The sequence below is a fragment of the Camelus ferus genome, chromosome 11 (genome assembly GCF_009834535.1).
Source record: "Camelus ferus isolate YT-003-E chromosome 11, BCGSAC_Cfer_1.0, whole genome shotgun sequence".
Lineage (NCBI taxonomy): Eukaryota > Metazoa > Chordata > Mammalia > Artiodactyla > Camelidae > Camelus > Camelus ferus.
This window is the reverse complement of record NC_045706.1, coordinates 44,013,674-44,036,987: the sequence shown is the minus strand read 5'-3', so window position 1 is coordinate 44,036,987 and position 23,314 is coordinate 44,013,674. Positions and strand designations below refer to the sequence as shown.

Here is a 23,314-nt window from a genome sequence, read left to right as displayed (position 1 = left end):
AACTAGCGAATCAAGTGAAGGTAAATTTCTCATTAACAATTTATTTAAGTTTGTAGAAGAGAGCAATTCCAACTTCTGCTAATTGAGTTTGTAACAAAAAGATGAATCCATTTTACTACCACCCTCAGGACCTCAATCAAACCCCAGGAAAGGTAAAGTCACTCTCATTAGCCGACTAAGAGGTAAAATCCAGGACGGAATGGAAGGTACCAGAACACGGTTAGGGTCCCCAGACTTCAACAGGATTATAAAGCAGAGGCACAGGCCAGCAGTTCAGAGTGTTCTGAATTTTATTGGCCAGAGGAAGAGCCCTTTGACTTGAAGTGAAAGCCCTGAGTAAGACTTTGAAGATGGTGTGCTTTAGGACATGGGTGACGTGTCCAATTTCTCCCCCTTTATTTAAGATCCCTCCGTGGAATGTGGCAAAGCGTGCTGGGTAGACCTGTATGGGATTTACCCTTTTTAGCTGATCCAAAGCCTTTCCCACTGGCTCCAGGAGGTGGCTGTCATTTAGGACTTTCATAACGAAGGGCTGAGCGAGACCTCCTAAAGTGACAGCCCTGAGGGCAGAGGGACATGTGGCCTGTCTGTGATCAGCCAGCGCTTGAATTTGAAGGGATTTAATAATTCTCCTTGAAATTCTCGGCTTTTCCCTCAGACTTTCCTCTGGAAGCCTGATTAAATGCGTATTATTTCTTCTTAAGTGATTTTACAGGTCGTTTATTTTGGATTTATGAGCATCAACACATTTTAAAAGGTATTAGCAAGCTCTACTGCTGGATACTTGTTCTCTAAATCATTAACTTTACTCTCTATCAGCATCAGATAATAAGAAATCTTTCAGATATCATTTTTTTCTCTTCCCATGGATTTGTTCAGGTAACAAGTATTTTTTAAGCAACTTCTGTGTGCTAAGTTCTAGAATATTCCAATGAACAAAACTGGCAAGGTCTTGCCCTCACTACATTGTCGAATTTTTTTTTTTTTTAAAGCTTGGTAAAGTCTATATTATTGTGAAACCGGAAGGAATGCATTTGAATTTGAATTTGAATTTGAGTCAGTCTTCTTTTCTCATTCAACACTCCATTCAGTGAATCAAGGTCAAACGGAGAAGCACAAACAGGACATGGTTTCCTTGTGTGTTGACATACGCTGCTGTGTGCTAACATTTAACGTAGGAAGGTGAGGTGAGTGGGGGGAAGCTACCTCTTTTCCTCTCATTGCCTTGTCCCAAGATACCTGTCCCATAGAATTTGAAATTGCCCACTTGTTCTAAGTCTGCAGCACCAAAAGAGAAAATGTCCCCAGTGCTGGCAGAAATCCTTATGCTGCCTGTTTGGGGAGGTGCATCTCAGCTCCTACGCTGCATATAAAATCTTCTCTTTGTCTGTGTCCCATTCACAGGGCTAGGGTGTAAGGTCCTGGGACCAAGGTGGAGTGGGTAAAGGGAATGTGGTTAAAAGTGAATCAATTAAATCTTGATGGAGAAGAGAATCCAAAGGCCCAAACCAGATCACTGGAACTATCTGGAGAGGTGAGGCAAACAGCAGCAAAAATGCTAGTCACAAGGTCAGGAATAAGGTGGGTCAAGACGAGGGTTCAGAATGGAGGCCATGAGACATGCTGGGCTGGAGGATGTCATTCTGTATTTATCTGAAGCCATGTTTTTAAGTGTCGGGGTAAGGCCTTGTCAGCTTAAAAGCTCTTGTTGGGGTGGCAGACGTGGAGCCCACTGGAAGTGGTCAGCTGTGCAGCAGCTGGAAGTCTCCTCTCAGACCAGCCTGTTCACTTTGCCCTTGGCTTGGGGGACCCCTGGATGAAGAAGGATGTGGGTGAAGAGTCAATGATGCCACCACTGTCTGAGGAGAAAACAGGAGTTCATCCAAAGCAAGGAATTCAGCAGCACCCCCAAAGCCTGAGAAGTACCTCCCCACTTATCTCACTTGTTCCTCCCCAGGGCCCCGCACGCAGATGGGAAGCTGGAGGGAGGACGGCTCTCCTCACTTGACAGATGATGAAACTGAAACCAGGGAGAGCAAGTAAGTTTAATGTCACATGACTGTGCAGGGTCAGACTTAGGACTTGAGCCCAGATCTCCTCATTTGAGCTGCAATTCTCCTTCCAGGACAATTTACATAGTATTCAAATGATATGTAAAAATAAGCAATCATGAAGTACAGCATTATTTCATTAGAAACGACTGACCCACTGAAACCTGCGATGGCAGCCAAGTCTCTGTGATGCCTTTGGAGACTCTGGCAACCCCCCTGGCCATCTCCTTTTTCCTCTTTCTGGCCTTGATTGGCTCTGGAAGAAATATGTCTCTGAGCATTTACTACATCTGCTCCCCATGACATACAGATTGGCATTCTATCTATGGCCACAGTCCTCAGGGTAATTAAGATCATGGCGTACCAGGAAACATTTTATTCAGCAAGATTTCACTCATCTGCCTATTTGGTTGCTGAATTATCCGCCAGGAGTAAATCAAAAGGTTTTACTATTCTATTTGCTTGCTTTAGTCAGGAAATCTGAGGGAACTGAGTCCAATTCACTCTTCACATTTCTAATTAAAACGTTTTACATTTCAAGCTTTTTGACAGAAAAAAAAAGACAAGAAACATTGTGTGGAAGGCAGCTTTGAGAAGATACGATTCAATGTGATTGCTTGAGCAAGAAGGGTTAAAAAAGGCTACAACAGAAAAACCTGCTCGTTTTTGCCTGCTTTAAAAAAAACTCAACTCAAACCATCTCCAAATGTAGCTTAATCCATTTTCAGACTCTATACATTATTCATCAAGATTTTGTACAAAAGGAATTTGAGAGGAGCGTTTGCATGAAACCACTTCAGTGGATTAAATTTGTAGTTCAGCACACTAGACTCAAAAAGTACACAAGCCATTTTGAGAGCCCTGCCTCCTTCCCTTACGTGCAAAGTTCCTACTTCAGGTAAATAACTTTTTAAGAATGGAGTGAATTCCAGCAGCTGTCTAAAAATATAAGAAAGGATTGGGTCTTCCTTCCACTTAACTTAGCACTGGCTATGGAAACTTGAACAGAAAGCATAGTTGAGAAGTTTGATCTAAGCAGTTCTGTGGATCCTAAGGTTCTTTCATACAAAACCATCCTACCCAAGATGGAAAAAAAAAACTAAGGGGAAAAGACATTTCCAATAAAAGGAGCTCAAATGGGTACCTCCTCGATAAATGCACACCCCTCCCAGCTTCAGTTCGAAGTGGACTTGCCACTGTGGTTGAACATCTGGATGGAAAGCTCAGAATCAATCACCCAGATGTCTTCACCCAGTGGAAGCCAAACATCGCTGCGACCACATCTGGATGTTTGGATGGCCACCGCCATTATTATTTTTCTGTTGTTTAAGTAATGGATTACTGGGGTCTTGGAAACACAGTATCTATTTCCTTTTTCCCCAGAGACCATGCAGCACTGGAAGAACACAATTTATAGTGCTCAGGCAAAATCTGGAGCACCCCAAAAGCAACTCATTTCTGGGCTGTGAATGAGCGGAGGTCCTAGGTTGATAGGCAACGTCTGACCCCAAGGCGTCATTACTGCTATAAACCACAGAGGGTCCAAACAATCTAAAGAGCATCTGAAAGTTTCTATAGTAACTTTTTTTTCTAAGTGTTGAAAAGTTCCTAGCAGCATGGCTGGTTGCCTGGGCTACAGTGTTGTGTTGACAGCTCCGGTCTTTTTCCTGGCAGCTGAAGATTAGGACAGTGACCAATGAGAGGGAGGCATTCTTCTCTGAACTTTCCGTTAGGCTGGTGATTCATTTTGAGACCCACATTTTATGAATGCTCTGAATTCAATGCAATGTGGCTGTTGAGGTGTCTACATTCAAATTGGGTTCCATTAACTTTATGGTGTGATTAAATGTCTGAATCATAAGGACTCAGGGTTGAATTTATGTGCCTTCTGAAAGCACTTTCAAAGACTGGCAGCTACAAGTGTAATTGGATGCGTGAGATTGGAAGAACAAAACCTAAAAAGATATCAACTCAAATATAACAAGGATCTGAGAATCCAAATTTGTGAGTTGAGGTGGGCAGCCATTCTCAGATGTACAGAGTGGAGCTGCTATTCAGCATGCGTATTTTTCCTTCAGAATACTTGATTTTTAACATCAGAAGCGCTTGGTGGTCCACCAGCACAGTATTTTTCAAACTTTAAAGTACCTAAGCATTAATTAGGGTACTTGTTAAAAGTGCCAATTTCCAAGACCTGCCTTCTGATTCTGAAGGGTTAGAGTGGGGTCCAGGAATTATAGACCAAATTGGGAGAAACTCTTGCATTTGGAGAAGTGATATGCCTCACTTAGGGCCTGGACTGCAGCTGGTGGTGAGATAGAAGACCCAGAACTAGATCTCTATTTCATTCAGGGATCTTTTATCATCTGCTTAGTTCATGCTCACCCAGATCAACATGTACGACATGGATATTGTCAGGTGTGAAAGCCACATGTACCATGTTACAAAACTAGAGAAAAACATGGGGTGGCAGAGACAGTGAGGGCACATTGCTTGCCATTTACCAAAAATGAATTCTGATACCTAAAAATTTAAAGTACTCCTGAACACATAGGTGTTAAATGGGAGCTGCATGATGCATCTTCACATATTTGATTCAGTTTTAGGCATTTCCTGACAAAGTCATGTACACAATAATCTCAATCCTGCGTTTCCCATTCTTGATTTCTCTGGCTTCAAATACCCAAAAAATACACAGCATTCAGAAATGCCAGAATTGATAAAGTTAAAAACTTTGTCATTATCGCTGACAATTTGTACTTCTTTTTTATAATTTGTGAATTATTTGTTCAGATCACTTGCAACTTCCTATTGAGTTGTTAGCATTTTCTTGTATTGATATTAAAGAGCTGTTTATATACTAAAGTTATTAACTAACTGTCACACAATTTTTGTAAATATTTTTCTCAGTTTTTTTTCTTTTTATTTATGGTAAATTTTCTTCTACACGAACAGTTCAATATTCTTTTTGCCTGTTCTTTGTGATGTTGTTTCATTAATTTGTTAAAGCCCTCTCCATCACAAGACCAGGAAAAGAGTCACTCATACTTTCTTCTAGCTATTTTGTAGTTTTAATTCAATGCTTTAACTTGTTGGTATACTCTGTAAAATGTAACATATAAAACATAAACATAAAACATACATTTTTTTGCCAATAATTTTCCCAGCATCATTTCTTGTAGATTACTTTCCCACTGGTTTATCAAGTATATCATAAAAATACCCTTTATTGTATACTGAGATACTGTGCTAAATATTTTTAGTGAATTTAATATTTTAATGAATACACATTTCATTTGATCCTTACAATTACATTCTAGTATAGATATTTTTATTCCTATTTTACAGATGAGTGAACGGAGGCTTGATAGCTTATAATGCTTAACTACAAAAGGCAGATCTGAGAGAGGATTTCAGGATTAAGTGATTCCAAATTCATAGACTCAGCCACCCAAGTAAATTTCATCATAAAACAAATTCTCAATATTATGTTGTTTTCTGTTCTGTTTCACTAATTTGGCTGTTATTTTTGCTCTAACACATACTTTTAGGTATTTTAGCTCTGTGTTTTAAATCAGAAAGCCTTTTTACCTCTTACTACTTTTTCACTATTCATGTTGACCTCAGACTAATATAAATTGTGAGATTTTCAATGGAATTACACTTCAAATTGTATCTTTACAATATTTAAACTTTGCATCTAGCAAAATGCCCTTTAGGACATTTTTATATTTTTATTCACACAAATTCTTTACTTTTTCTTATTTTCATTTTAAGTATTTTGTATGTTTTTTACTATTGTAAAAGATTTTTTTTCCCGGCATATTTTCTAATCGTTATTAATTCATAGAAAAATCTATTTTTTAGTCTTTATTTTTTATCTGACTTCTTAAATATTTTCTAGAATAGATTTTCTCATGGGTTTTCCATGTAATAATCTCATGATCTATAAATAATGATTTTAGCTTTGTGTTAACTACACTTTTAATTTCCTTATGTTGTCTCATTTTAGGGGTAGGAAAAGTGAAACACCAGTGGTGAAAACAGCCAGCCTGTGGGTGTGTCTGCCTCCTCCTCTTCCATCTACAAAACATTTGTGATGTACTTACCCTGTGCCAGGTGCTGTGCTAGACCTTGGAGACAGAGCATGGAACAAGACAGAGACAGACCCTGCCCTCCTAGAGCTATTGCCTGGGCTGGGAGACAGACATTAAACAGGTACTTATACGATTAATTCATTAATTCCAACCCTTATCTCATTTTCAGCTTTAATGGGAATACATCTGGTATTTCAATTTAAGCCAATTTGAGATATTCTTTAACCGTCGCCTTCTAAGGCTAGTTTCTAGTTTTTTAAAGTCAGAGTGTCTCTGGAGTTTTAAGAAAAGACTTCTCAACATTGACTTTCTTTTTTTTTTTTAACCTATTGACAATCCATCTATTTTATAACAATAAACCCAAGGCTCAGGGGGCAATGCAGCATGCCCAGCGTCCCGCAGTTCATTGTGGCAGAATCCTCTGTGGAATCTGGCTTCTAGAAGTCATCTTAGCACATGAGGGCAATGTGTCTACCCAAAGCTATGCACCTGCCATTGTATCCAACTTAGACTGGGAGCTTTTTCAGAACAGGGGCTGTTTCTGGGAAGCATTTTGTGCTTCCCTGGGTCTGAAGAGCACCTGCTGCTTTCTCATGGTTGCTGCTGAAAAGACTCCATACTGGCTCCAGAGAGAACAGTGAAAATGCCCAAGCTTCTGGTGGATTGGCCAGAAGCTGGCAAAAAAAAACAGGCCAGGGTGTTGCATCAACCTATCAGAAGCCATGTTCATTTCTCACTAGTAAAAAAAAGTTAATGAAATATGGAAGATACAGAAAAGAATTTAAAAATCACCTGCAACCTCACCATCAACAGAGAATTCCCATTATACTTGAATGCTTTTTATTTGTGTATCATTTTCTCCCACAAAACACGTATCATATTTAATGACAGATGTTTTCCTCTAATACTATATCATGAATTTCCCAAGTCTGTAATTACCTCATCTTTTTGTTTATTTCCTCAGTTTAGTCCTGGCCCTTAAGCTTTGCTTTGCAGTGTTCTGGTGATTCATCAGCCTATCTATTTTGAAGTAGTTTTAACAAATAAAGGAGCCTGTGAGGACACCGTGAATAAAAACACTTCACTGAATCTAAAATGGCCACACTTGGTTGAATGAATGATGACCATGTCATCAAAATGTCAGCAGAAAGGAAATGGTGCTAATAATTCAATCTGAGTCTAGCACCTTAAGAACTGAATATGTTTGGTTTCAAAAATTTCTAGCTATTTTTCATAGACATGTTGGAATGCAGTAGCTTCTTCTATGGCAAACATTTAAAAAACAGCACCCGCACATAGAGGTAATAATCAGTACCATCATCTTTGCAAACGAAGAAAAGATCTCTCTTTGATTTATCTATCTATCTATCATCTATCCATCAAAATTCTGAACTAAAGAATGTTGGAAATGCTAGGACATTTTAAGATATAAAATATTATGGAGGATCAATTGGTGGAGTAGAAATGGCAGTCACTTGCCCAACAGCCATTCTATGCTTTTTTCCTCTTGAAGAGAACCCCAACTTTGTTGTGGTGATTGGTGGGGCCAATCCCCCACCCCAGCGGGTGAAGCCTGATTCACCTAAGTCAGTCATGACACTTCTATTTCCTTTACCAGTATCTGGTTCAGGACTGATCATGTGATACAATTCTGGCCAAAAGGACACAGGACAAACTCTCCAGGCAAGCTTTGGAGAAGTTTTTTTCTTGCTCTTCAAAAGAAATATGAGAGAAGAAAGTACTCCTTTTCTTTGAGTGTTTGATCCTTTTGTGAGGATGTAGTTGTCATCTTGGGATTATGAGGGGACAATTCTTGAGGACAAAAGCCAAGGTGCTGAAGAGGATGCCACAGACAGAAATAATCTGGGTCCTCAGTGGTGCCATCAGGGCTCCTTACCTCTGAAATTCTTTTTTGTTAGATTACGTAGGGTATTTTTGTAATTTTTTAAGCCATTTTGAATTTAGGATTTTATTTACTTGTAGCCAGAAGCATTCTGATTCAGGTGGTCACCAATAGCAAGTAAACAACTGGTGACTGAGCATGTTTGAGGGAGGGAAAACTAAGTTCTGTTTCTATTTCCAACCCTATCTATGATCTGACTGTGCTGTTTACTGGAACCTATGGACTGTCTACTAGTCAAATCAGAATAATGCTTCTGAAACACATATTAGTCTTTAGAATTGGACATATTCAATATCAAGTAGCCAATATATCAATATTTGCTCTAGTAAGTGCCTTAGTCAGGTTCTAGAGTAGGCAGTTAGTAAATCATTTTTAGTGAATGAAGGAGTATTTCAGCTGAGGAAATAACCCTGGCCTAAGGGAAAAACTATTAGCAAATTAATAACCTAGAATCTTGTTTATACTTTTCTTATTATATTAGAGAAATCCCAAGCCATCCATAGACATTTTAAAAAATTACTAGCCTCACTTAGAGTAGAAAGTATTTAAGGTGTGGCCTCTCGTGGGAGATTTCCTGAGTGTGCAGTTCATCACACTTGAGAGGTTCAGTCAATTATTTCATAGAATGTCAGTTTAGGAGGGACTGTGGGCTTATATAAACTAAGAGGTAATTACTTTATGCAATGAAACTATACGCAAGTCCCTAGTTAATGAATTTGCTAGTTGTTTTCCCAGTTTACAACAGACACTGACCCCTATGAGACATACTATGTGTGCACGGACACAGAGAGAGAATCATTGAGTTAATTACGGCAGGCTAAATTGCTGTGACAGGCAGACCCAGGGCTGAAGTCACACTCAGAAATGGAAGTTTACTTCTTCCTCCTAAGACAGTCTGGATATGTCATCTGGGTTGGTAAATGTCTCCTGTCATGTGTCCTTCAGGAACCCAGGCAGAAGCTGCTCTGTTACCTTGGAATTATTGCTCTCCTCACTGCCATCCAGCCAGCAGTGAGGAGGAGAAGGCATGGAACAGGCGTTGTCTGGTCTTGAGTAGTACCCTTTGTGAAGCACATTTCACTTGTGCTCACATTCCACTGGCTTGAACTTAGTCACATGGTCACACTTCCCTGCAAAGGGATCTGGAAAATGGAGTCCAGCCATGTGCGTAGGAAGAATGAGAGAATGGATTCTTCTGGAAGCTTCTGACACGTACGTGGTGTCACAGGAAGAGTACTGGGACCTTGTCCTCCCCGGTCTCTACTCCTTTTTCCCCATTGCAATTAGAATCCTCTTTGCATAGCTCAAATGTGCTCGTTCTTCGCCAGCCCCCTCCAAGTCTCTGACTCAAACCTTTCAGTAACTTACTGTATTCGCGACAAACACAAGACACTTTATCCCAACATATAGGCTCTGCATAGTCTAATATCCATTTACTTATTCTTTTTTGATTTTGGAAAATGCCCCTTCTCACTTTCGAGGCTCCAGCCCCCTTTCACATCCTCTACTTTCCATGTTCTCTTCTCACAGGGATTTTGTACTTGCTGTTACCTTTGCTTTGCAATTTCCTCTTTAAAATGGGATAAACCACTTTATCCTTCTTTATGAGCATTCATTTTCCCCTTTAGTTTGCAAAATGGCTATATCTGATTATTGTATGTTTTTTAGAAGGGGATGTCATTCCATCAATGGTGAAATCTGATGGTAGTTATCTTTTCTTTTAATTAATTTTGGTTTTTTTGACCATGATTCTTTAAAATTCACAGACTATTTTTAGAATGGTTTTAGATTTACAGAAAAATTGAGGAGATAGTGCAGACTTGCCCTACACTATTCTCCTTTCCCTTATTATTACTAATTATTACTATTACCACTATTCTTACATTTGTAGAGTACATTTTGTACAATTAACAAGCCAATATTGATACATTTTACTAACTGAAGTTCAGAGTTTATTCATATTTCTTTAGCTTCCCTTTTTCTGTTCCAAAATTACATCCTGAACTCCAACATGAGTTGTCTTGGCTCCTGAAGCTCCTCTTGGCTGTGACATTTTCTCACACTTCCCTTATTTTTGGTGACCTTGACAGTTTTGAGGAATCTGACCTGGAATATTGTGGAATGCTCCTCTATTGGAATTTACCTGATGCTTTTCTCATTAGATTGAGATGAGGATTTTCTGAGAGGAAGGCCGCAGAGGTAAATTTCACCATCTCATATCATGTGTATATGCCGTCAACATGCCTTGTAAGTACTGATGCTGACCTCCATCATCTGTCAGAAGTAGTCTCTGTCAGGTTTCTTAAATTTGCATAGAGCTACTCCTTCCCCCCACCTTTCCATACTGTATTCTTTGGAAAGAAGTCACTACGCACAGCCCATGTTGAGTGGGAATTGTGTTCCTCCTCTTCTGGAGTGGAGTATCTATGTGATTTATTTGGAATTCTTCTGCCAGGGAGATTTGGACCAAGATTCTTTTAAGAAGGTGGGCTTATTTGGGCTTGGAGATTATCCTGACAGGTATTTTACAGCTATAATTTTGCATAGTAAAAAACAGGACCATGTGATTGTGCCAATGTGATGGAGTAGAAAAAGCACGGGATTAGGAATATGAGGGCCTGAAGTTGCAAACCAACCTTGTTAAGTCCCAGGGGTGAGACCTTGGGTACACCCCTCTCCCCTGAGAGCTGCTTTGAATGCTTCAAAGTTCTACTGGGTGAAGTCACTTTACTGGGTATCCATCCTCATTGCCTGAAACAAAAGTCCCAAGCATGTGGCCCATGACTGGTTCCTAGCTCAAAAGTCACTTATTCCAAGAAGAGTTCTTGGAGCACTGCAGGTAAAGCAGCTCTCCCACATCCCAGAAACTTCTATCCCAGGCTTTACTGGCATCATTAATTGTTGTCTAAGAACACCCTGCTTACTCACGTTTTATCATCTGCCCGTAGATTAAAAACTTGTCAGTTCCATGAACTCCACGAAGTCAAGGATCTTTTCTGTTTATTTCATACCAGTACCTAGAAAGTGCCCTGAATAAATAACAGGTTAGATTAAAACAAATAAACAAACAAACAAAAAAAGCCAAAATAACCATTGGAGACAGCTGCACTCAACATCCTCTGAAGCTAAAAATTAAATAAAGTAACACAAAGCTCTTTGGCAGCTCTGACAAAAAATGATGAACCGATCTCCACTGTTGGTACATTCATGAACAAGGGAAGGCTCCTAAAAGCAAAAAAAATTTTAGTATTCTCTCTTTGTTTTGAATTTGAATTCCAACAAGATTGTACTATTTTGATTTAGATTCCTTTTTGCTTAGGATACTTAAATTAATAGGTACTTCGGCTGCCACAAAGAGGTCCTGACTTCTCTTATTTAACAAATCAATGTCCAGAAAAAAAAGACTCTGATGTCCAGAAGAGGGACGTCTTCTGAGGCTCTGAAATTTGAGATGTCACAAGTACTTCTCCTCTACAATTGTTGGGAAAAGGAGCACGCTTATTCTCTTATTCCTCTTCAGAGGAACTGAAGCATAATGAAATGCAATCTAAGAACATGCAAACTTATTATCTACCAGGATGGTTGAATGGTTCCAATCAAATGGAGGATAGAAATAGGGGCTTTATATTCGGATTTTGGAAAAATGACTCCGCAGTTATATTTAGACGCAACAGTGCCTGCAAATACCTGAAATAGTGACAGTCTGTGGCTTGATTATAACATAGTAAATATATCTTCTCTTTGAAACTTATCATGGGGTGAGGACAAAAGCACCCCAAATTATTCCTGCAGTGGAAAAAAACTATCTTACTGTGGATAATAAGAGAAAGGTCATTACTTTCTAAATGAGAGGTTGGTATTGTTTTTCAACTGGCTCTTCAGAGGGCTGCCTTTGTGCCAAAGACTGCTTAGAGTAGGTGGACCCTGTGACTTTAAAAAAGTCAAAAATTTTCTTTATTTCTCCTGCTCTTAGAAATTGCTAAGAAGTAGAGCTGTAGCATCATGAGCAGTAGGAATTCTTTTATGAGAATACTCTCTTTTCCATGTGTATAGAAGTCCTGGCACCAGGGAGATGACCTTTTTAAAAATACTGATCTGATGTCACTTGCTACTTAAAACTTATAAACAAGTTCCCATTACTTTTAGGTTAAAAATAACAATCTGTAATGTGGGCTGTGGGACCCCGAGAGAGCGCTGGCTGTGCAAATGTTCAGCCTCATCTTGTGTCCCAGGGACTTTGCACATGCTTCTCTCTCTACCTGAAACCCATCTTCCTCCACCTTCTGTAGTTAAATTCTATCTACCTCTCAGATCACAGCCCAAGTGTCAAAATCTGTGGACGCTTCCCTGACCTCCCAGGCTAGCTCCAGCTCCTTTGTTCAATAATGTCATAATTGCCTGAAGTTTGTCTTTATCAGAGTTAGTATTAGCTGTATAGCCCTACTGGGTTATTAGGGCAGAGACCATGTCTATTTGGCTCATTACAAATGCTCTGGCATATAATACGTACTCAGTGAATAGATAGCATGTAAATGAATAAATGAATGGAGCTGGGTTATACATTTTATCCTTGCAGAAATTTTCTAAATACTAATAAGCTCACAATATAAACGAGTTTGTCCCCATATTATAATTCAAAACAAAAAGGTCAGTTTTCACTTTGTTTCATACTGACTTCACAGAGATAACTAGATGAAGATAAAGGGTAAGTATGTGGGTTTTGTAATCATACAGGCCTACGTTCAAAACCCAGTTCTACCACTTACCAGCTGTGTAATCATGGGAAGATTACTTAAAATTTGTCTATGTTCCAGCTTCCTCATCTACAAAATAGGTCAGACCAGGATTCCAAGCCCTGATCCATCAATTACTAATTGTGCAATCTGGTTCAAGTTAAGAATCTCTCTAAACTTCAGGCTCTATACCTATTAATTGATTCCAGTAATAGCTATCTGTCTATCTCTTAGGGTTATTAGAGGATTAAATACACACAGACACATAAGTATTTAAATTTGTTTATAAACATATGGAAGGTGCTCAGACCATGCGGAGTAAAACAATAAAAGCAAACTGAAACAATAATGTGACAGAATTTTCTAACAGAATACCAAAGATAAAAAAATTGGCCAACGTATCTGTTAGTAATGATGTAGAGAAAAAGTTATTCTCATACACTGTTGGGGCAATATCTTTGGAAGGCACTTTGACAACATCTATCAAAACTGGAATGCAAATAAAATTTGACCTAGGAATTTCCCTCTCTAGGAATTCACCTTTTAGGATAATCATACATGTTCATATAGATGGCGATGCAACATTGTGACAGCAAGTACTGAGAACAATAAAAAGTTCTTCACAGGACTAGTTAAAAAGGTAGTGAATGGCTAAAATGAAATACTACATGGTCATTAAAAAGTACCAATGGAGAATTATTTTAAGATATGATTGATGAAAAAAAGCAATTTAAAGAACAATGCAAATTGTGTTCAAAGTAAAAGACCACTTTCCCTTCAAAAAATTAAAAAGAAAAAAAAAACACTTTATATAAGCACCCAATTGTTTAAACTGGCAAAAAAGACTTTTTTAAAGACTTATTGTAAGCTGTGGTTGCCTTATGAGAAGAGGGGACTTAGCTAGGTTGAAACTTACTTTTTATTGTCTACGCTTTTTTTTTTTTTTTTGGTAACAGAGTGCATATATGCTTTTATCAACTCAAAATTAATTTAAAAGAGCAGAGACTGTAATTAACATTTGTAGCTTCTGCTCCAATGATCACCCTTCCTCCTGTCACTGTTAGATGTCACAGTCAGACTGCCACAGGGATCCCTGGGCTGCTCCAGCATGAAAGATGTAAGACAACAGGGTGGCAAAGTGGTTACCGTGGGAGGACTCACTGATCCACAAGTTCCAGTGGAGAGACAGAGGGCTGGGGATTCTGCCAAAGAGGCTGATCAAAAAACTGGGCAGCGGGTATTAGGGATAGGCAGTAGGTTCGGAGGTATCTTAAGAGGTAAATAGAAATCAAACCTTACAACAAACATCCCTTAATATAAATTTATTGGATTCTCATAACTGCCTCAAAAATAAGTATTATCCTCATTTAATAGATGACCAAATCGAGGGTGAGCAGCCTGTCCAAATTCACCCACGAGCCAATGGTGAAGCCACAATCGGACCCTAGGGCTCTTACTCCAGAGGCAGGCTTGAGGCATTCTCACAGTGTATTGTTTTTGTGTAGTTTTTAGGGATCCTACTGCTATTTTAAAATTTAGTTTTAGACTCTTGGTACCCTGGCTCAAAATAAACACTCTATCCATGCCAGCGACTGCATTTGAAGCTGTGTTTGATGATTTCTAGAAGCTCCTCTATTCCCTATTTGCAATTTCTCTAAGTTTTACCTGTTTTCCTGGAAAAAGACTCCTTCACAACATTAAGACTTGTGAGCCCTCCTGTTGATCTCCTGTGGCCATCGACACTTTCGATTAGGAAGGACAGCTCAAGGAAGAACCATCTCAGCACGAGATCTCCAGGTCTTCCAGACTTGGAACTGCAATGACGATAGACATGGTTTCATCTTAAGCACTTCTCTTAAGTTTGGTGATCAGCATAGTTAGAAAATTACCAAACGCCATTGGATCTGTCTCTGCCCCAAATGAATACATTTTGGGCAATCCTTTTGGTACTGATGGAGCAAGTGAGGTTATAGCCCAAGTTCAGAGTACGGACAGAACATATTTAGCTAAGTGCCACCCAGGTGCAAATACATCTGGTTCCAGTATAACCTGGAAACTTCTTGAAGGAATGGTCCCCTCCTAGCAATGTTCTCCATTCTAGAATATTCTGTCTGTAAAGGGCCTAGGTAGTAATTAATTTGTCCAACTAGGGACAATCAGTTGGCAAATGGATATTTTCTTTTGAAATTATACTTTAATAAAGGTATTTAAAGGCTTGAGATGCTTTCAATCATTCTACTGCAATATAATGGTTAATTTTAAGAGCTCTGTGAGTTTGATTTGTATTTAAGATTTTTACAATCTATATATAGGTTGGTCTTTAATAACCATTTATACATTGCTTCTTTTTATATAGGTCATGTATTCTCTGGGGAGAGTAACAAGATTAGAAATAACAAATACAGTGCAGAATAAATTGAAGTGCTTCAAACTGCATTATATAATTTCAGAAAATTGGTTTCACACTGCAACGTTTAAATAAGAAAACCAAATGATTTAAGGAGGAAAAAAACCCCTAGTATATTCTTTTGAATTGCTATTGTTTAGCAAGTTTTGTCCTCAGCAGTGTGGTGGTGGTCTCTGTTCACAAGGCTTCAGGAATGGGGCAGTTCATTTGGGTCATTATGGATAAAATTATTATTATTTTTCTTTATTTAAAAAGTTGGCTTCACTCTCCTTGAGGATGAAGAGCATTTTATTAGTCAAAATGTCAAAGGAGTATTGTAAAAGTAATTGTATTTTTATATATAATTCTCCAAACTCTTATATACAAAACGTTCTTCTTACACATGGTGCTATAAATTCAGAGGCTGGGAGAGGGCAGAGATAGCAAAAGTGGGGCCAATACTTTTCTAATTAGTTAGGCTAATAAAAAGTGGGGCTCGGTTCTCGTCTCCCAACTAAATGAAGGAGACTCGGTGCTCTAGAGAGTCTATTATTCCGGTTGGTTTTGTTTGTTTCTGTGAAGTTTAGCATCCCTCTCCTTGTTTCGAGTCCTCAGGCCTTTTTCAATTTTTCTATTCGTGCATTAAAGGCCTCTTCCTGTATTTGCAGCTTTTCGTTTATCTCGGTCTGTGAAGACAATCATAAAAATGTGGTTATGATGGAGCTATCTTTTGCTGCACATTGTCTTTGTGGTTTTGACATACTATAGTGCCTAAAGACAGACATTATCCCTCACACACCTTCCTGTTTTGCAGACAGAGCCGTGTTTCAGCCTGTAGTGATGTGATAACACTTTATCATATTTCTCTGCACATTCCCCATGTATAGCGTGTCTGCTATGAACAGGAAGTGGTATTTGGACAGCCATTTTTCACATAGCCTTGTGTTGCAAGATAGGCTAATTTATCTGTATTTTCAGACAGACTTTACCAATAAGCACCGAATCAGAATAACTGCTCTAGGCTCAGCCACTGCAGTGTTGTTGGTATCCCCACTCCTTTGCAATGGATGCTTTGTCTCCTATGTAATACAGTCTAAATGGGACCCCAGAAAGCATCTATTGTGAAATAATAACACAGATAATCTCACCATTAGAACAATTCTCATGATTAAGAGTATTCATCACACATACAACTCCTGGAATTACGCCACTTTGTGGTACAGTTTGGGTAGAAAAATGCAAGCAGTTGCTGACAAGTTTTAGTGTTTGCTGTGGCTGTGATAGCATTTAGCCTCTGGCAGTGACATTCTGTGGACTAACACTGCTACCTGCACAACTGAAAAAATATTTTCACATTATCTGAACACTTGTAACCCTGGGAATGTCTTCCTTTTTTTAGGATGGATTATAAAATTATGTACAGAGAAATCAGTGGGGGGAAATGTGGTCAAACTGGTGATTTGGTTTAGGTGATTTAAAATTGTCTACAAGTGTATGAAGATTAGTTCATACACATAAATGTTCATAAGTAATTCGAAGTTTAGAATGTTATTGTCTATAACATAATTTGGGGTCTTTATGGTAACTGTATTTTGAGAAATTTAATTTATACAGGAGAATATTTTAGAAAATCAAATACCATTTTTGGTTCAGAAATAATTTCATTCTTACTTATTATTTATTTATTTATTACTTATATTAATTTTATTTGTTATTATTTTGTTTATATTTAACATTGTTTATTTGCCTTATTTATAAATTTAATGATAATAGATAGTTTTGAAAGGTCTATCTAGCTGCCTTATCTGATGGGATTTTGTTTTACCTTCACAGTTAAGAGTTGATATTTCTAAAAAGATCATATTGGTGTCCACGATTCTGGGTTCTCACATGGCTCAAATTTTTTTGGCTCACATTTTTATCAAGCCCTGGAGTCAAGTCTGGTCTCTGGCTTCTCATCTTTTCCTTTCTTGGTGGTTGGATGAAGGAGGCAGTGTGGGATGAACATGGTCTTCCAGGTTAGAGAAGAAGTCTGCCATGTTTTAGGAACCACTAATCCCCTCAGGCATGATTTTGGTAGAGCTGAAAGGCCCCTTGGCCCTGTCTAAGCAACAGGATAAAATAATGTGAAAGTCTGCAGTGTGGAGACCGAGGGATTAGTTTAGCTGTGCAGCCTTGGGCAAGTCACTTAACCACTTTTAGTTCTTACCTGAAAAATTCATCAGTTGAAAATTAAGTATGTTAACTTTCAGATATGTTATTTGGCTTTTAAGTTCATAATTCCAACTCCTAACTTTGTGATATATTCACCAATGTTACACTATTTCACTGACGTGACATTGTGATACATTTAACAAATGTTACTCCTGCTTCTTTATGGCATGCAACGTATTACACCACTTAGAGAGTGAAATGGTTTGAAGAAGTAATCTCGTTACAATTACAAAGAATTGGGAAGCACTGCTCTAACTAAACAACTGATTCTTCCCACTTTTAATTAACATATTCTATGTCCACCAATAATCTCATTTCTTTTCAACTCAGGACAGATGTACTATCATCTTCCAACTTCTGTTCCACTGTCTCACCATACTGTTCACACTAACCTGGAGGTCTTTCTGGGATTTCACTGAAACAGAATTAACTCATCAACACCAGCGTCGCCTCTGGGGCAAAGGTTCATGAAGGTGCAGTGCATGGTCACTAGAGCGGTGTACTGACAGAGGGAGTTACATCTCAGATCTCCAGACCATGGTGGTCAGTACTCGTACTCCAGTTCAGGCACTGGAGAAAAGACTCCCCATCTGGTCCAGAGCAGGCTGTCACTGGTCTGTCACATCTCCATGTTATTCCTCAGAACACTGAACAGCCCTGCTATCCCACTGCCACTAGGGTAGGGTATGGTTCTATATCCTTTGAGGAAAGAATGGAAGACCCATGACCTGGGTTCAACAGCCTCTCAGTAATCACCCCTTAAGGTGATTTCCAACTTAGCTTTTCTAACCTGGAAATTCAAGTTGACCTAAAAATACCAATGGTACCAGGATGGCAAACTTCCCTCAAGGTTTTCACAGTATTTTATCCTGTTGCTTAGACAGGGCCAAGAGTCAACATTTAATGTAAGAATTTAGTGTTAGAATTCATATTTCCCCGAAATATAACTCTTTAAATATATTAAAATTTGTTCCACTAGGTATAATTTTTATTATGTAACTCAGAGCCAAAATAATTTCATTTTGAATGTATCTTTAAAATTAAAATACTGAAAAGTATATAAGCTTAAAATGTTTGCTCTATTCAGTATAATTTTAATTAACATCTCAGGGCCAAGATAACTTCATTCTTAATAAATTTCTAAAACTATAAAGTGAATCCATGGGAAAGTAAGTGGATTAACATAAAGAATTTAAGGATTCACGCTATTTCCGAAATTTCTGAATTACAGAAGGTGAAATATGCCTGTAATCACGCTGGAGATGGAGCTCTGAAAAAAACCTGCACTTATTCATTAAATGTTCCTACAGCAGGTCAGTGTATTCAGAAGGCTTATATACACTGACCACTACCATGTGGCTACCTTTGAATAAGGATGAGTCAGTTTTAAGTGCCAGGAACACTGGAAGGTAGGTTTTAGAAAGTGGAAAATAACTTACCCAGCTAAAACAGGGGGAGAAATTTGGGTAAGCAGAGAGTAATTACCCGCCTTGGAATTTGACCAAGACACAAAGGTAAACACTGAAAAAGTGCCACACCACTGGAGTATTAAAAACCAAAGTAGTCTGGTCTTGATATTAGAGGTTATGTGGTTTTTGTGGATAACACTGGAATTAGAACTAGAGCCTAGTTCACAGCTCCCATTCAGGGTCTTTCATCAGTTTATGACCCTGGAAACTTTGGACAAATGACTTAACCTTTCTGTCTCTCATTTTTCAATTTATTTATTAGGGAAGTGCCTGCCTAATTCGCATGGAGTTAACTAGGAATATATATATATATATATATATATATATATATATATATATATATATATATAAAGGAGTTTGCTATCTTGAGACATTGTGTAAATCTACATCATCATGACATTTTATTGAAACACTGGCAACAATTCGGCCCAGGCTAATGTCCATGAATCTACTTAATATGGAAATGATCATGGCACCTAAAGGATCTGCATCCCTCACCTCTGGTCCAAGTTCTTTCTGCACCTAATTATGTTTAGATGAGCCAGCTAATGGACTTCCAGGCTCAGTAAGGATGGCTGCAGGCCAATGGGACAATAACACACACATATAACAATATAACATATTCTTTCTGCTACAGAGTCGGATATAAATGCTGCAGACTCTAATATTTTTAAAAATGTCAATGAATAGTTAAAAACATACTGCTCACTACATGGAACATGGCCTTGGTAAAGATGTTTTCAATTTTGGGGGCCTGCAAACAATTCTATTACTGTCTAGTAGTTCCTCGGCAATTTCAGAGCCACAGGATCGCAAAGGAGCCCAGGGCCATGATTATACATAAACTATATTTAGATGAAATGTTATCAAATCTAAAAAGGAGATATGTTCTGAACTCAGCTTAATTCAGCTGCACTCTGCCCTTCCACACAGTAACCAGTTATTACATTCATGGGCTTGTTAACAATAAAGCTTTGTGGAAAACGTGTTCTTCCACTATTTCTGGTAAACACGAAACACCCCTTATTAAGCCGAGGACTTTGGCTGATTCTGTTGGCATCAAATCATTAAATGTTCATGTAAATAGTACATTAACATTTGATGATTAAACAAGTAGCAAGGTATGCATATGCCAAGCTAATCTTTCACGCCTTCTAAATTAGTTGTTAACACCGTGTGCTTTTTATATATATTCCCACATTCAGATAACAACTAAATCTTTCCCTGAGGTGTATTCATATTTTAAACAGGCAGTATATTGTCCTATTGAGTGATGGTCATTTCCACAAGAAATTATAAATCCTCTCAAAAAATGCAATTCACTTATTTAATCATTTTGCCTGGGAAACGATGCAAGTCTTCGTGTTGAAGTAGAAATGTTTGTTTTTTTTCCTTTTTGGACAGCAAAAAAGTACTGAGCATAAAGCTAATCCAACTGAGTCATCATTGGCAGCTGCTACCAAGGTGGCTGTTGCCATCACCATTTTCATACGGCCATTGGTGTCAACTGCTGAGTTATTAGTGACATGGGAACAGGTGCAGTCTAACAGGGAAATCAAAGATTGGAAAGCCTCTCTTTAGAAATTTGGTGAGAGGACTTAGCTAAGAATGTCAATCTGATCTTCAGTGTTTACTGTTTAGAAATGTACTCCCATTACTCTTACATGAGCAACTGCTTGCAGTGTGACTGAGCACAAAGTCTTTATCACGTTATTTTTTGGGTTTCCATGCTGAATGGTTTTTTGTAAACTGATAACACACACCGCACTATGTGCTGTTGGTGAATTTAATTTGTGATCTTACTGAGCCTCAGATGACTCAGCTGAGCACCATGTGGAGATGCTAAATTGAACTCCTCCATCATCAGCATCACTCTTGCTGGCAGAGCGTGGGTAGTGTTTATGGACATTCAGGTTGAGGTTGGCTAATTAACCAGTAATAAAGTAAGTGAGCACACTATCAAGGCTGAGTACCTGAAGGCCAATTAAAACGTCATCTGTGACTTGACCCAGCGCTGATTTTACATCTTCAATGGTGAAACCAACTAAAGGATCAGTCTCTGAAATACCGGCTTTTGGCTGGGACTCTTCCGGGCCCTGTTCTGGATTCAACCCCTAGAATATTAAAAGTAAACAACACTCAAGTGATTTCTGGAGCCTTTATTGATTTGTATTAACCTCAAACCTCTCTTGGGTACTTTTCTACCAGAAATGATGTCAATCTGGAAGGAGATTTTGACGTGACTTTATCCTGCATATTCATTATTCGTGAGCACCATGACAGATCAAGTAATGGTACTTTCTTACTTTGGGGAAAGTGAAGGTGGAGACTGGGGAGGATGGAGTAGAAGAGACTAAAACTGCTGAACCACCCTCAGCTGGCCCACCCGCGAATCAATGCTGAAGGAAGTATTCATGTTTGGCTGGGAAAAATCAGAGGGAAAGAAACATCAGAGCATTGGGCTCTTTTTCTCCTGCCTCTACAGGATACAATGCTGAGACAGGGCAAATTAAGACACAAGGAAACTTACCTTCATTTCTGTGTCCACTGTTGGAGGTGGCTCTATGAATGCTGAATAAATACCAAATGCGATTCCTTCTTCTAGAGGATCAGGGAAAGGATGCCCTGGAGGCTTCACAACCTCTATGACTTGCTAGAGGGGAAGAGAAGAGCTGTATTATGACAAAGCCTTTGGTGAGTAACCACAATTTCAGTCAGTATCTATAAATTTCCAAGGCTATTCTTTTTTAGGTACCATCTCCTCTGAATTCTCGATGCCTCTGCCCTCTTAGTTCTCTGGTGCTTTTTGTGTTCTGTATCTGATAATTGGCTTTGTAGTTTCCCCCACTGTCTTGATCTTGAATTGCTTCATGTGTCCATGTCCCCTTCCTCCCACCTACACGCTCTCTTTAGGCAGAGATCATATTTTAGATCCTCTGTGTATCTTCTCAGGTTCTGGCAGAGAGTTTGGTGCTTAAAACACTCAACAACAGCCTGATGGTGGCTGATATTACTCGGCAGAGTACAGCTGTTCATGGAGGCAACAGTGAAGTGGCCATCAGAACTTGGTGACGAGGACCACAAAGGCTCTAAAGGTTAATGCATAAAGCCAGCACACAGTAAGTCCGAGAAGATATCTGCAAATTCAACCAAAAACGCAGAGGATGAGACATGAAGTCTCTGTCAGCATTTAACAATTCTGCAGCAAGAGTGTGCCAATCAGAGAAAGGGAGACGGGTGGGCCACAGTGAACGTGCATAAATGAGTCAAAGAAGTCAACTTATGCAGTATCCATCTTACCAAGACTTGGGGCAGAGAAAGGAGATAAGGGTACTGACGGCATTAAACATCTGACTCCTTGAATTAGTTCTTCTTGTTCTGATTTTGTGTTTAACAGGCAACATTCTGATCTTAATTTGACTTCCCATCTCAATTCATCTATAAAGACATGCCCACTTGAGTGCTATGATTTTCATGCCTATTACGTTCCCCACTGTAAATCAGTAAATCTGTGTTCTACTTTATACAGTAAGGTCTCTGGAGCTTGTTTTTGTGGTCCTGGGATGAAGCCACCCACTGTATGCTGACAAAGTCAGACTCCAAGCCTGAAGTTTTAAAACCAAACTTGAGAAATGCATATATTCACCAAATAATTACTGTCCCATGGGACTTGGAAAAACTCAGAAATCACCATATTCATTTCTAAATTCTGCACAAAATTTCAAAGAGACTTATATATTATAATATTTTATCATTTAAATATTAACAAGTTTTGATATAGACAGGTTTTGGAATGAACTGGAGGCTAAGTTATTGCTTGGTCAAACCAATGTATTTTTTGCCTTGAATTAATATTACTAATTTTAATTTGATTTTATAGGAAATTGCTACTTAGTATAAATATATAGAAGAACTGAAGTGTTGTAACTTCAGAGTCAAGGCAGTTTAGAAATTAAGAGATTAAATGATTGGCTTAAGGTCAAATAATTACTTAGTGACAGGGCTGGGAGTTAAACCCTGGCGTGCTGACTCTGTGGCCTCTGCAGTTTTCAGTAAACTGTAATATGTCATCATGTTCCCATACTTGGAAATTATTGATATTATTAAGCACTTAATCTTTATTCTGGTAGATGACATCATTACAGATTGTTTATCTTAAGCTGACTGAATGTTAATCAAAATAGAATATCAAAAAAACATATCACTACACTTATTTTCTCTCTTCACATTCATAAGCCATTGGTTTTTTTTCCCCTAAATGGGCTTACAAGCATTTTCATCTTCCCACAAAATTACTTGTATCTTTTTTTTTTTACCATGCTTGTTTTTTATCCTGCCATATCTTATATTGCTTTTTATTTTACCAAGCTAGAAAAATGAAATAGCTAAATGTATTTTAGTGTCCTCTGAAACATTATAGGTAAAATCAATAAGCTGTACGGGGGAATCCAGAGAGAAGAG

General features: G+C 38.5%; 1 protein-coding gene across 12 annotated transcripts in view; it reads right to left on the bottom strand.

The window, feature by feature from the left end:
- CABCOCO1 (ciliary associated calcium binding coiled-coil 1) overlaps positions 1-23,314 on the bottom strand; it is a 124,172-nt gene that overhangs the window by 5,098 nt on the left and 95,760 nt on the right. For 2 of the 12 annotated variants that reach the window (XR_004323947.1, XR_004323955.1), the window contains exons 6-10: positions 21,384-21,506; positions 20,827-20,967; positions 14,450-15,856; positions 10,980-11,080; positions 11-10,325 (exon numbers count right to left, since the gene is read on the bottom strand). Coding sequence is in view for 2 of the 12 variants with exons in the window: in XM_032491470.1 (XP_032347361.1) it covers positions 15,782-15,856; positions 20,827-20,967; positions 21,384-21,506 (339 nt within the window). In the remaining 10 variants the exon portion in view is untranslated. Of the gene's footprint in view, positions 1-10; positions 10,326-10,979; positions 11,081-13,052; positions 15,857-20,826; positions 20,968-21,383; positions 21,507-23,314 lie in introns of those variants that run through there. The other 10 variants (XR_004323952.1, XR_004323953.1, XR_004323948.1 and 7 more) reach the window with 9 other exon arrangements.